The sequence below is a fragment of the Hippoglossus stenolepis genome, chromosome 6, assembly GCF_022539355.2.
Source record: "Hippoglossus stenolepis isolate QCI-W04-F060 chromosome 6, HSTE1.2, whole genome shotgun sequence".
NCBI classification, from domain to species: domain Eukaryota; kingdom Metazoa; phylum Chordata; class Actinopteri; order Pleuronectiformes; family Pleuronectidae; genus Hippoglossus; species Hippoglossus stenolepis.
The window spans coordinates 1,740,791-1,755,576 of NC_061488.1; the positions used below are offsets into that span (position 1 = coordinate 1,740,791).

The 14,786-nt window shown below is 43.2% G+C and overlaps 3 protein-coding genes across 5 annotated transcripts in view; 1 reads left to right on the top strand and 2 right to left on the bottom strand.

The window, feature by feature from the left end:
* The window catches only part of lhfpl4b (LHFPL tetraspan subfamily member 4b), a 5,599-nt gene extending 3,556 nt beyond the window's left edge, over positions 1-2,043 (top strand). For both annotated transcript variants that reach the window (XM_047340389.1, XM_035159594.2), the window contains exons 5-7: positions 23-170; positions 266-303; positions 380-2,043. In XM_047340389.1, coding sequence (XP_047196345.1) covers positions 23-170; positions 266-294 — 177 coding nt within the window. In that variant the 3' untranslated portion in view covers positions 295-303; positions 380-2,043. The remainder of the gene's footprint in view (positions 1-22; positions 171-265; positions 304-379) is intronic.
* Positions 2,044-2,585: 542 nt separating this feature from the next.
* pcsk1nl (proprotein convertase subtilisin/kexin type 1 inhibitor, like) lies at positions 2,586-7,409 on the bottom strand. Of its 2 annotated transcripts, XR_004697059.2 has the most exons (6): positions 7,250-7,409; positions 4,693-4,939; positions 4,324-4,564; positions 4,153-4,251; positions 3,317-3,979; positions 2,586-3,095 (listed from the first exon to the last, which is right to left on the bottom strand). XR_004697059.2 is itself a non-coding variant. In XM_035159593.2 (5 exons), exons 1-5 carry the CDS (start codon positions 7,301-7,303, stop codon positions 3,586-3,588), a joined length of 1,035 nt encoding a protein of 344 aa, XP_035015484.1. In that variant the 5' UTR covers positions 7,304-7,409; the 3' UTR covers positions 2,586-3,585. The 2 variants fall into 2 exon arrangements, 1 of the variants encoding a protein (XP_035015484.1); XM_035159593.2 differs by having other exon boundaries at positions 2,586-3,979.
* Positions 7,410-8,328: 919 nt separating this feature from the next.
* On the bottom strand, positions 8,329-12,992 carry LOC118110478 (synaptophysin). Its single transcript, XM_035158241.2, has 8 exons — positions 12,898-12,992; positions 11,900-11,965; positions 11,661-11,785; positions 11,098-11,296; positions 10,829-11,020; positions 10,272-10,475; positions 10,000-10,080; positions 8,329-9,895 (listed from the first exon to the last, which is right to left on the bottom strand). The coding sequence occupies exons 1-7, from the start codon at positions 12,913-12,915 to the stop codon at positions 10,015-10,017; spliced, it is 870 nt and encodes a 289-aa protein (XP_035014132.1). The 5' UTR covers positions 12,916-12,992; the 3' UTR covers positions 8,329-9,895; positions 10,000-10,014.
* Positions 12,993-14,786: the final 1,794 nt, after the last annotated feature.

Here is a 14,786-nt window from a genome sequence, read left to right on the forward strand (position 1 = left end):
GCTCTTGACCCCATGTCTCCAGGTGGGCAGTTTCTCTCCAGGTAACTGTTCCGTCCACTGGGCCTACATACTCGCCATCCTGGGGGTTCTGGATGCCGCTATCTTGGCCACGCTAGCGTTCGTCCTCGCCAACAGGCAGGACGCCCTGTTGCCACCAGACACCAAGGACGGTGAGCAGGGGTTTCAGCAAGGGGCGGGGCTTAATGCTAACTACACTGACACACCTGTGCCTCCAGTTCCATAGTAACAGTGTGTTTGTTTACAGTGACCACAGGTCTGCTGATGTCAGCGTGATGTCACCAGGTGAGTCTCTTCTTCCTCAGCTGTCGTTTTATCTTCACACAAACAAATAATAATTTTTCATCTTCTTCTTCTTTAGGTCTTCAGTTCTCCTCCATCATTATCGTCCCCTGGTCTCCTGGATACCACCTCCACCTTCTGTTGTCAGGGTTATAAAAGGGGGGGGTGTACTTTATACACAGCAGGTCTGTGAACCTCACCTGCTCATGTCGTGTGTGGGTGGAGTCAGTCAGAGAGGAGGAGGAGCCTAAACATGGCAGCTCTGTAGTGAAGCCACAAACAGAACAGCACAACGTGTTGACGTCAGAGCCGAGCTGCGTTTGTTGTATTCATGGTGTTTGTACTGAGAGGGAAACACCTGCTAATGCTAAGCTAACTGATGTCATCAGAATCATCAAAATCATTTGAGGTGTGTTATTGTCTTAGTTTCGTCACATTTTATTTAAAATGTCTCACTTCTGTTGACCGTTCTTCACGTGATCTATTTGTAGCATCAGATATTAGCGAGCTAATGTTAGCTTGGTTCAGTTAGCATACCCGACAGCTCCACCCGCAGTTAGCGGCTGTAAATATTCAGAAACTGATCTCTAGTTTAAATTAAGCGATGATAAAACTTCACTTCGTAAACTGATGTTAGCATGAGGCTAGCAAGTGTGGACGAACAGCTGCTGCAGCCATCGACTCCTGAACCTTAAACAAATAGTCTGACATGTATTTATTCCTCCTGTTCTTTGTTTCTGAGTCACGTGTTCAGATGAATCAGTTTAATCTCTGTTTAGCTTAGCTTAGCACAATATCTTGAAGCAGGGGGAACTGTTAGCCTCTAACAGCGTTACAATGTTATATTGAGTGTTTCAAACAGTCAGCGCGTCCAATAGAATGTCTAATATACGGGCTTCGCTAGAAGCTAATAGCTGCCAGTCAAACTTTACTGATTGTTAGCATTAGCTTTATTATTAGAGGTAAGACCCTGTCTGATGTACACGCTGTAGCATGTTGACTAGCTGCAGTTAGCTTAGAGTTATGCAGCGTTCCATTAAACCTCGGAGCTCGGAATATGGAGATGGCTGCTCCGGATATCAACAGTACTGAAAGGTGAAGTTTTTACTGTTTAGCAATTCTGTCATTAAATGTGTCGTACACATAGTACTGTCCAGTTACAGTCTGTGGACGTTCTACTACGGTGTTAATATGCGTGAAATGCAGCGTAATGCATTTTTATGAACTGTTTCTGTTAGCAATTGCTAGCTGGCTAACGTAAACATTGTTCCTGTGCAACTGGAACGCGCTAGCTTCAGGGCCAGTGAGTTTAGCGTTTGTCTCTGGGTTAAGTTTGCATAGCATAGCACAGCTGACTTGACTTCCATTTAACTTCTGGGTCTAGTTAGCATAGCATTAGCTTCAGGATCGGCTAGCTTCTCGGGGGTTACCTCCTGGCTATCTAATTATACGATAAACTGTGCTAAGCAATGCTAACCTCAGAGATGAAACTGGCCTGATAATGTGACTCTGGAGAAAACAGAGTGTGTCATAACTTTCCTAAAGTGTTCGCTTGACCTTTAACCTTAAAGCACATTAAGACACAGCTCAGTTCCTTTCACTGAGTCTTCCAGACTGAGCAGCTGTTTGTGGTTTATTAGATGACGTCGTTGTTATTATTTTGTTTTCAGACTCTGATCAAGTTCATGTGATAATTGTGTTTGTGAGAAAAGTCGTCTTTAAATAAACAAACGTTTTCATTCAGTTTCGTGATCAACAAAATGTTAGTTCATCATTTGAGTGTTTGACTTGTTAAAGTTTCAGGTGAATGATAAATCATCTTTCGATCGACTTGTATCGAACCAAACCTCCGACCAATCGGGTCATGTGTCAGTGATCATGTGACGTCAGGTGATGCTTGCGACAACGAGAAGCGCCGTACTGTCAGCTACGCTACTAGACCGGCCATGGCATCAAACCAGCATGAGGTTTGGTTCGATGTGAGACTATCGATTGCTTTTCCTGGTGTCCTGGATGTTTAATCTGAATTTTTACAACTGAATTTTTGCAGTTGAATATTATACTTTGAAAATTTGAATACTGAAATTCAGTGGCAAAAAATACAAATGCATAATTTCAACGTAAAAAAATTCAGTGCTACAAATTCCAAGGCTTTAAAATGTCTAAATCTGATGAGACTGATTTACTTCCAGAGTATATGTGTGTGTGTGTGTGTGTGTGTGTGTGTGTGTGTGTGTGTGTGTGTGTGTGTGTGTATGTAAATAAGAGCAGAGAGAGGAGAAACGTTTGTGGTGACACTGACTTTATTCATGAGATAAAAGTTTTTATTTTAACAGCAGACACAAGAGTGATCACATGACAGAGCTGTTGCACACAAGCTGAAGTACATGAACACAACAACCAATTAAAGAGCTGATGAGCCGTTGCCATGGTTACCATCATTGTCCATCACCGGTCTGTCTTTTTCAGAGACACACAGATGATGAATGGACATCTGGGCGGGGTCAATTACAACTGGAAGCTGCAGACAGTGTTATTTTTAAAGAGGCTCAGGGAGGATACTAAAGCTCATCACCATAGCAACAGCTGCTGAGGCTGATGGGTACTGTACTGTTTCATATCTGAAGCTGTTTCTACAGCTGTTTTTCTTCTTTCAAACTAAACATAATTTATAATTTAAACTTTATTCTTCAAACTTTCAGTTGAATTTTGACATGTTTCTCTGATCTGATCTGTGAACCATGTTCCACTACGGACTGAAGTTTGATTCATCACCTCAGCTTCTTTCTGGAAACCTTTAGGAAAATCATCTGATAATTTACTTTAAATTAAAAGTAAATTCTTGACACAGTTTGTTTTAAATTTTCCAGTGAACAGAAAACAAATCTGACTGTTTATGTTTCACTCTTAAAATCGTAGTTTGCAGCTGTCTCATCAGCTACATGATGATGTCACAACTCTGACATGATGATGTCACAACTCTTGCTCAGATGTTTTCATGAAACATACAGGAAACGTTTAGGAAATAACAGATCAATCGGACAAGAGGTCATGACCTCTGAGTTATCAGTCGTGAAAACTCAGAGGTCACATTTATCCCCCCCTCCTTTAACAACGAACGACTGGTTAAGATTTATTTTGACCTAAAGCAGCAAAAAACATTTTTACATAAACAGAAATGAGAAACTTAAAGAACGACACAATACTCCTCCTTTCCTCTCCCCCTCTCCCCTCTCCCCTCTCTTCCTCTCCTCCTCTTTCCTCCTCTCCTCTCCTCCTCTCCTCTCACTCCCTCATGTAATTCACAATCTGATCGATCAATATTTGGGGGTCATAATTCATGGCGGCTCTCCTCCGGCGCCTACGAATCCCATGATTCAGTTCTTCCTCGGCTGCGGTTGCCATGGTATCAATGCGTTTCATCCTCTGCAGCCCAGCAGTGAGGGGACGGAGATTCTCCTCCTCCTCCTCCTCCTCCAGCCTCTTCACCCTGAGGAGTGGGGGGTCATTGCTAGGTGATGGAGGTGTCAGGTCGTCAAGGGAACGGCGAGTTCTCCTATGGGTGGAGCTAATGGGTTCAACTGAGGTGACAGACAGGTCTCTCCTCGCTCTGCGACCTGAGGAGTTCACCGGTGCGTTGTTAGGGCCGATGCTGGACAGTATCCTAGCAACCATCCGTCTGAGAAGGAGGAGACAAGCAGCATTAGCGTTTGAGTTAATAATTTATTATTAAAGTTTTTCTTCTGTGGAATTTGTAAATGAAGATGAGACTTGTTATGAAAGCAAAAGTAAAGGTTAAGTTCGGAGTAGACACTTCCTCCGAATCAGCTGATCGATTGATATATTGATCACCTCAGAGTGTCCTGGTCTCTGTTTAGTCCTCGTCCTGTCTGTTGGAGTTTCTCCTGTCTCGCTCTCTCCAGCAGGGTCTGAACCAGCTGAGGCTCCATCCTGTCAATCACAATGACAGTTATTGAGCGTCTTATTATTGATCATCTCTAACTCTGACAGGTCTCTCCTCACCTATCCATCAAGGTCTGAGCCAGCTGGGGCTCCAGGAGGCCCCACCATGCAGCCTGGGGCCTCCCCATGCTCATACCCCGCCCTGTCTCATCATAGTCTGCGGGGACCGGGCCCTGGAAGTCCCCAGGGGGCCCCTGATCCTCCTCATCCTCCTCCTCCTCGACAACCGCCATGTCTTCCGGGCCGACCAATCCCACGCTCTCTGCCTCATTCAGGAGGCGTAGCAGAGCGGCCAGGTAGGCTGAGGAGACGTGTGATTGGTTCATTATGCTATTATTATTATTAATAATAAAATGTCTACAAACTCTTTACATATAGAAAATATATTCTCTCTACATATAAAATTGTAACTAGCGAAAACTCTTTTACCTGCTCGCTGCTCCTCTTCCTGTTCCCGCCTCTGGTCTCTGTCCACCAGTCGCTGCAGGGCCTGGTTCAAGCCCCTCCCCCTCCAGTCATCTGATTGGTAGTACAGGTCATTGTCCCCGCCTCCCCCTTGTATGTAAGGATATGACATCATTTGCTCCTCATAGGGCAGCAGGGCTCTGCGCTGGCGTCTGACTCCGCCCACTGACAAGTCCAGGTCACGCCCCCCTCCATGCCCTACAGGTAGAGACTGAGAGAAGAGGTCAGAGGTCACGGGGATCAACAACTGTTTATAGAGAGTGTGTGTGTGTGTGTATTTCTATCTATAGTTATCAGGACCAATTTTGGTTTAATAACATCTTTGTGAGGACATTTTGTCTGGTCCTCACAAATTCAAATGGTTGTTTGAGGGTTGAAACTTGGTTATAGGGTTAAAATTAGGTTTAGGTTAGAATTAGGTTAAGGCAGTAGTTTGAGGTTAGGGGCCAGGGAATATATTATGGAGAAGTATGTGTGTGTGTGTGTGTGTGTGTGTGTGTGTGTGTGTGTGTGTGTGTGTGTGTGTGTGTGTGTGTGTGTGTGTGTAAGATTGTGGCAGGGTCCAGGGAGATGTGCTGTTGCCATGGCAGCGTAACGAGCTGTTCTGTTCCTGCCTCCACTAATGTGATTGGACAGTGTGTGTTGGTGGGCTTGTTTTGATTCCTGGTGGGGACTCGTTGAGTTATTGATCAGAGTTAGTTATTGATCAGAGTTAGTTATTGATCAGAGTTAGTTATTGATCAGAGTGACTTATTGACTAATAACTTGCTTTTTCAGTGAGCCAGCAGCTTAAAAATTGACTCAGCAGATTAAGCAATGACTCAGCAGTTTGATCAGTGACTCAGCAGTTTGATCAGTGACTCAGCAGTTTAAAGAGTGACTCAACAATTCGAACAATGACTCAGGACTTCAGAGTCATTACCCTGCAGATTATAAACTGCCGTGTCATGGTCCCCTCTGTGGCTGCTGTCGTTAACAGATCAGGTGAAAAGTGAAGCAGGTTTTTCATTTTCTGTTGTTTGTCTGGGATAAACAGAAGCAAACAGAGTCCCTGAGCTCGGACTCGGTGATTTATGGCTTTAATATCTCACAGACGCAGCAGCTCAAGGTTTATGATGTGGAGCTCTCTCTCTACAGAAGGACGTTACATCTGGAGCATCAGCAGCTGATAAGAAGGAAGAGGAGGAGGTCGTAATGAGTCTGAAGAGCATAACTGTTGGAATCAGACCTGTGTAGATACATGTCCATCCATGAAATATAAACATATTAATCTATAAAATCCTGGTTCAGGAAAGATGTCGGACTTTATGGATAAATACTGAAATAATAGTATTGTAAGGTTTTGCTCCCATTGTCTTTTCTGATTCTGGTCACAGTAACTGTTGAACATCAGGAAACATGGACTCTGGAACTAAGTCTGTCGGGTTTCACAAATAAACTTATTGTAAATATTACAATAAGTTTACTATTTTAACACCTAGAATAGTGATGTGATATGATTTCAGACTCCCCTAAAGTGGATCTTACCATTTCTCAGCCTTGACATTAGTGGAACTTCTCATTAGCCTGTAGTTAGCTTATTAGCTTGTTTAATACTCTGAATCAGGTTGTATGAAGAGTCTGAGCGCTAACAAAAGCTAGTTTTACTAGACACTTCCTACACACAATGGAAGCAGTTGACCAATCAGAGCAGAGTGGGTAGTGTTTCAGACAGAGGCTGAAATGAGGAGCTGCAGCAATGGATGAAGAAAGTAGAGTGTAAACACTTTACAGTATTAATATCAACCTGAACATGAACAGAATATGTCTCCTTTAACGTTGGTGATGGTGTCTGGTTCTAGCAGAGAAGTGCGTGTGTGTGTGTGTGTGTGTGTGTGTGTTTAAAACAAACTGACTTCCTGTCTGATTCTGTGAGGACGTGATGTGGAGGAGACACTCTTCTTCTTTTCAAACATCATCAATCTCAGAGACGCTGTTATTTAGTACAGTTGCTGCTCTTCATTCGGTAAATTTACTGGATTACTTAAATACTTTATACTTTACTCACAGCTGAGAGATTAAGATCGCACCTTTAGCTTGAGCTGTAACCTCTTTAATTATGTGACGCTGTTGCTGTGGGTTACTCTCTCCTGTCGCTATGGTGACGACTGCTGCTGTAATGAAATGTTCCTCCGGTCACAGTGATTGCCCCCACACACACCCACACTCGTACACACACACATACACACACATGCACAAACGTTTGAACATAAACAGGCCGCAGTCTTCCATCAATGTCTGTTTCTCTCTTCACAAATTTTGCTGATCAATAAGTAATATATCAAATGGAAAACAGAACACACACAAACACACACACACACACTGTGATGTAACAGACAGGTAGAGGATAAACAGCAGCAGCATCATTCTGCATCCTGATCATGTTACGGTGACGACGCAGCACTGTTACCATGAATTAACACATAATGACACATGTAAACATCCTCTCTCTCTATGTGCAGTGACTGTGACTCGTCCTTACCTGGGCGGTGTGGATGAGAGCGGTGCTGAGCAGCAGGTAGCTGAGATACGCCATGCTACTGACTGAACACACACACACACACACACACACTGACCGTGAGCACAGACACTCATCTGATAACAGAGAGAGAGAGCGAGCGAGAGAGAGAGAGAGGGAGAGAGAGGGAGAGGGAGGAGTGATGACTAAGGAGAGGAGAGGCAGTAAACAGATGAGGAGAGGGAGGAGCTATGAGGAGAGAGGAAGATGGAGGACAGGCGTGGGATGAAGGTGGAGAGGGGGGGGCTATAGGGTGAGGGAGGAGGAGGAAAATGAAGATGATGAGGGTGAAAGAAAGAGGAAGGGAAGAAAACAAGGGAAGAGAAAGAGGTTTTACAGCAACTCACGCACTAAAAAAATGACTTTTGTTCCTATATTTTCCTAAATCATTCATTCATTCATCCGGTTGTTTATAATATCATATATTTGTTTGTTACACTTATTAACCTGTTCATTTGTCATTTATTCTCTTTAATGTGCTCATCTTCTTATTCATGTTGTCATTCAGCCGTTCATTTGCCATTTATTCATTTACTGATGATTCACTCATCTGTTTATTTCTTCATCTGTTCTTACATTCACGTGATTTCATCCTGTCACTTATTTCTTCATCTGTCCTTTCGTCCACAGATCAGTTTACTTTTACTCTTTAAATTCATTCATTCACTCCTTCATCCTCCTCATGTTATGAACAGACACAGAATCAGAGACGAGTTTGTCATTTATTGAAATTTTCCACTGAATAAACACAAGAGGGGAGGTGCTTGGGGTCTCCATAGCAACAAGTCACACATACATCATCATCAACACTGTCAAAACCGTCGTCATGGTTACTGATGCAGAATATCATCACACAGGAAGTTACGTCACAGAGGCAGAGAGGAGAGTCACGAAGAATGACAAGAAGAATGAGAGGGAGAGAGAGAGAGATAAAGAAGGGAGAGGATGGAGAGAGAGAGGCGAGAGAGGGACAAAGAGGAAAGAATGAAAAAAGAGAAGAAGAAAAGTGGAAGACTGCGAGAAAAAGAAAAGACTTGAAAGAAAATAAAGAAATACAAAGATGAAGAGACGAAGGAAAGAAAAAGAGAAAGTGAGAGTGATAGAAAATATATGGACAGGTAAAACACACACACACACACACACACACACACACACACACACACACACACCTGTACAGGGAACAGGAAGTAGAATCACGCCGACCATCAGTCACTGAACTACACAGGAAACACGTCACCATGCGGAGGAAGATACCGACGCTAAAACAGCTTCACTTTCAGAAAAAACAACCAAAGAAGAAGCATCATGTTTTTTATCCTTTTTTCAGACTTTTACAAAAACAACTCACGGCTTCTGCTGATTGGCTAAGAGCCGCGGGGAAGACAAACATGGCGTCCGTCCACTGACAGAAACATCCGTCTGAAAACTGTGACGTTTATTATCGCTTTTCGTAGAAGTAGAGTTAGCCGTGTGCAGCTCCTAAACAGGCTAGCTAGCTAAAATAATGTAACATAAACCAATAATTACAGACATATTTTCTGGATTTGATTCGTGAAACACTTCCTTTGTTGTGTTTGTACTGATTAAAACTTTAGTTTACGAATTTCACATTTTATTTGCAGATCTCTACAACGTTTTAACTGAGGTCACGTGACGCTGCTGAACAAGACGCCTCCAAAATGGCCACATGTGGTTATCACGAACGTTCAAATCTCTGGAACGTTCTGTGATTCAGATTTTCCTGCTGAAGTGACACAAAGTGCAGTAAAAACCAGTAGAGTCGTGGGCTGAGTGAAAATATTTCAGACGGGTGTTTCTGCAGCTCTGCGTCCTCACAGATGATCAGAGATAATCTGATCTGAGAGCAGCCGCAGGAATGCAACAGCAGAACGAAGCTTCAGCTGAGCCCGTTACTCAAACACACAAACTGTGGAAACTGGAGTGATGAGGAGCCATGTTGGATCCATATTTTACTCGGGGTCACCTCGAAGCTGAAGTCCAGACTGAGTTTACTGCTTTTCCAGAACAACATCACTTCCTGTGTTGATAGTTACATGCAGCAAGACAAACAGCAAACAGCTGGGAGGTGATGCTTGAACTGGTTCTCATTCAGGTTCAACTCTGGTTTGAATCTGGTTTGGATCAGCTCAGTGTGAACCCAGTCTGAACAGCTTCGTGATTTGCCGATGTGGATCTGGTTTGTTGATGTTGGGGCGAAGCATACAGCAGGGGGCGAAGCAGATCCTCGGGTTCAATAGGAAACATGAACAAACAGTTGAGTCTATATTATATATCTGTTCAAAGTGATATCTATACAACACAAACATACATTCTCTTCACAGACTCCGTAATATGAATTTAACTCGGCCACATGATCAGAAGCTTCTGGTTGCTGTTGACGTGCTTTTTTCAAGTCGTGGATTTGTTATTTATAACTCTCGTTTGGATCATTTACACATTGACTCATTATATTGAACATCTAAACTCCCCCACCCTCAACCTCCCACCCCTCCCCCTCCCTCACCACGCCCCTTAACTTTGCAGACAGACAGGAGTGTTGCATTGTGGGTAGGTTGCAGGCGACCCACTCTTTGTTCACTCCGACGCCTCCTGTGGAAAAAAAACAAACATAAACAAAAAAAACAGGAGGAAATATCAGGAGCGTTTGTTGGGGACTATTTTCAGCAGTGGATGAATCTCTGTTTGGGACTCACCTGCTGCCTGTCACTTCACATCTGGTTAGAGAAGGAGGTGGGCGCCCCCTGCTGGGTGTAACCCTGACCGTACTCTGCATCCTGGAGAAGACACAGCAGCAAACAACATGACACATAGAGACAACACAATATGGCAGTACATCATTTAGGGTACTGCGGTACATTAAACTCTGAGTAATGCATGACATTGTTAAGAGTACATTTACTCAGAGTACTGCAGTTGTGTAGTGTTAGTGATTAGCAGCAGAACAGATTGTCACTTGGTTGTGTACCTGCTGGTTGTAGTCGGGTTGGTATCCTCCCTGGTTGCTGGCGTACGGGTCTTGTTCGTATGCCCCCTGCTGGCCGTAGGCTTCTGGTGCAGCAGGTTTTTCCTGAGGAGGAGGAGGCCGCATGAAGGGAGCGATGATGCCCGTCTCCTTAAAGACGAACCAGAGGTTTCCGGCCCACAGAACCAGGTTGATGAATCCAAAAGCCTGGAGCATAAGAGGACGAAGGTTTCTCATTGGACACTTGTCTGAAATGAATGATGGGTAATATCTATGCTTTACTGTTGAACTCGGATTTAAACCAACATTTCATTAGAAGAAATGCAGCAACTCATAAAAACATGATGCTGTAACCATGGAAACGAGAGGTCGAGGTCGGATGTCTGGACAGAATTTGTCTTTTTTCTTTTCATAAATAAGAACTTTGCTTCTTTTATTCATTGAAAAACAGAGTTATTGTAAAAAAACACATTGATATTTCTTGGATTACTGAAACTGTCCAACAGTTCCAGACAATAACCATCTCTGACATGATGCTGCGATCCCTCCACCAGTCTCACCACAGAGGTGTTGAGTCCAGACATGACCGGGTCATGAACTTCACGACAGGTGTTCCCCTCGTCAACGCAGGCAGGGATCAGAGTGATCACCTGGTCTGGATTTGTAGCTGTCTTCACGTCGGACAGACCTTTGGCCCAGGCCGCCGAGCTCACCAGCCACATGAAGGCGAACACTCCGGTCAATCCGAGGTCCTGAAACACAGAGTTAGTGAGTGACTCCTCCCACAGCTCCCCTGTCACTGGGTGGGTGGTCATGTGGGTGAACTTACGACCAGCGGGCCTTTGTTGTTCTCCTTGTACTTTTCGAAAAAGAAGACGTAGATGCTGAGAGCGGCCATGGAGTAGAGGAAAGCAAATACACCGATGGTGACAAAGAATTCGGCAGAGGAAGAGTAGTCGCCAACCAGGAAGAATTGATCCGTGGCTCCGCCCTTGCAGGTTGGGGCAAAGAAATTCACCTGGTGAAGTCTGAAAGAGGAAGAACATTAGAACCCTGCAGGGTTTGACTGGAGTTCTGTCAAGTCGACCAATCATTAGGCAACATGTGTGTTCAAAATATCGACCTACGTGGTCAGGGTAAACAGACCAGCTGTCACCATGGTAACAACAACTGCATTACTACATAGAGTAACTAAGCTCAGCGCTTCACCACATTACCTCAGGTTCAGGTCAGTTTCAGACAGAAACATGTGACCTGATTATTGATCATAGATTAATGACATCACCAGAGCTTCTCACATCGTTGGTTTGAATCTCTGTGTGTGTTCACTGTGACGCTCACGCTCTGCATCATGTGACACGTCACAGTCAAGGGGACATGTGATTAACTGACCTGAACGGATACTCAAACTCCACCTCGATACTCAGGTTGCTTTCCGTTCGGTTCTTACACTCCACCGCCATCCGGAACATCCCAGAATAACTGCCGCAGGTGGAGAAGGCAAAGATGGCAAAGAACTGGGGGAGGAGGGGGAGGAGGAGGGGGAGATCGAGATTCGATTTTGGTAAGTGTTTTCAGAATACAGAAATGTGAATATTTTGAGGATAATTAGAAACGTTATGAGAACTCACCCACTGTAAGATCTTAATGAAACCAAGAGGAACCTTCAGCACCCTGAACTGACCCTGGGCCACCATCTGAGGACACACACACACACACACACACACACACACACACACACACACACACACACACACACACACACACACACACACACACACACACACACCATCATCATCATCATCATCATCATCTTCTTCATCGTCATCATCACCATCATTATCATTATCATCATCATCATCATCATCATCTTCATCATCATCATCATCTTCATCATCACCATCATCTTCATCATCATCATCATCATCTTCATCATCACCATCATTATCAACATCATCATCATAATCATCTTCATCATCACCATCATCTTCATCATCACCATCATTATAAAAATCATCATCATAATCATCTTCATCATCACCATCATCATTTCATCCTCATCAACAGCAGAGAGGAAATCCTCCTCTTCCTCCCTCTCCGGCTGCCATTTTAAACACACACACACACACGCACACGCACACACGCACACACTCACACACACACGCGCGCGCACGCACACAGTGTTTTTATTGGAGCAGCCCTGCAGACACCGCGCAGGGCTGAAGGCCCACCAGCTGATCAGACCCGCAGAAAACACCCAGAAATAAACCCGCTAATAAAACGGCTCAGTGTGAAAACATGAATCCGGTTCATGAGTCAGTGTGAATGAAACCCACACGAACAGCTGCAGCGTCTTTTCCGCTTCACCAGCATCACCAGCATCACCAGTGAAACCAGTGAAATCACAGGAATCAGCCTGATTTCTCTGGTTCCTCTGGTTCCTCTGGTTCCTCTGGTTTCGCCCCGTGATGCTGCGGCCCGACCCACAGACGTTTCACCGGGACACCGACACAAACCCCCGCGGGCCGCCGCGCATCACGACACGAACACACAACGAGCACGACACACGCACACAGATGAGACGATATGAAGAAGAATCATATATAAAGAGGATAGATCGTGTTTGTACCTGATTTAACACGTCCATCCTGCCGCCGGAGAGAGGAGAGAGGAGATGGAGGGAGGAGCAGGAGGGAGGAGGGGGGAGGAGGAGAGAGGAGAGACGAGGGAGGCGGTTACCGCAGCGTCATTTTTTATTTATTTATTTCTAATTCATCAGAATCTTCAGCTGCTCACACATGAAACATATAAACACTGAGGAGATCAGAGGGTTAATAACATACAACAGCTGATTCAACACACGACTGTCAACATACATGTAGAATTATATAGTTTCAAACATGTAAACTACCATCATGCGTCATCACTCATGTCGAATACATGTAGTGTCATACATGTAAACAATCATTATACATATAGAATCATACATATAGTGTCATTCTATGAGACTGAACTAGAATATCATACATGTAGGTATGATGTCATGTATGATTATACATGACATTAAATCGACCTCAGCTTCTGTCACTCATGTTCTGAATGTTTTGTTTTCACTAGTTTTAGAAATCTGTTAATTATATAAAAGTTGAAATCAATATGATACAAAGGTTTATTCTATAATTTTGTGTTTTTTCTATTATTTTCTTTTGGTTTCGTGAAGTTTGACAATAACAACATGATAACTCGGGCTGCGAGCAGCACTGTGCGGGCCGAGCACTTGATCTCGGGACCACGCCCACTAATGACGCATTATTGTCCACGCCATCAAGTGCAGGCCACACCGTGAACATTTTATGTAAATTGAATTAAAGTTGCCAGTAGGTGGTGCTATCACTATTATACATACAGAGTAATAGATCTTTTCAGGTATAAATCTTTTACCTAAGACATCAAAGGAATCTATGACCACTGACACTGAAGCAACACATTAAAGCAACAAGGAATTATTTGCTTAATCCTTTGAAGTGTTCTTTTATATAAAGCCTTGATGAAGTTAAATAGTAAGTCACAAACAAGTATTATTCTTTCAGCCTTTTATCCCTTTGATACACAACATGGCTCAGTTTTTATTTTCTATAACTTTGCAGTGAATGACTTTCATCATTCAGCATTTCAGGTATTCCCCAATTAACTATTTTTTGTTAAAAATCATTTTTGTATCACTACCCTTCTAATCCACAACATGGGTCCAGAATAACCCATATATTCATTTCCTGTGTTATTTCATGCACAAGTGTTTCTTTGCTAAATGTTTGAAATAAATGTATTTCATCATTTAATATTCTAAGCATTCATTAAATATCTTGTTTTTGATTAACACAAATCATTATTTTCCTTTTTCATTTCTTACTTTATAAACAAATGTAAATTTGGTATTTCTGCATCACTTTTACACACATGGGTCAACAATGACCCAAACAGTGTGTATTCATTACAGAACACCTGCCATTCATTTCACACATCTGATGCATGTAAGTCTTATTTTACAATCTATTACTAGTGAGAACGAGACATATGTACAATACTAACTAGCTGTTAGCTAGCTAGCTCCTTTTCTGGCTAGCTAACCATAGCTAGATCAACAAATGAAACTAGAAATATAACAGTATATACTTAATAGACTGATTGATGTGCATTTGAAAAGATGCATTTGATGAGTGTTAGTATGACTGGTTGCAATCATTTCAGACTTACTGTTTAATGTTCGTAAAGATGCTGAATGAAAGACAGGATGAGGAAGATGAGGAGGCAATGCTTGGACTTGATTCCGAGTCTGATGCTGAGGACCTAGACTTTGTTCTACAGGATCAAGCTGGACTTGTGGGTGTGTCTTGGAATCCTGCTCTCCTACATGAAGAAGGCTCCTTTGATGACATAGAAGTCTCATCTCATCAAAGGAGCCTTCTCCTAAAAGAAGGCTCCTTTGATGACATAGAAGTCTCATCGCAATCTTGTTAA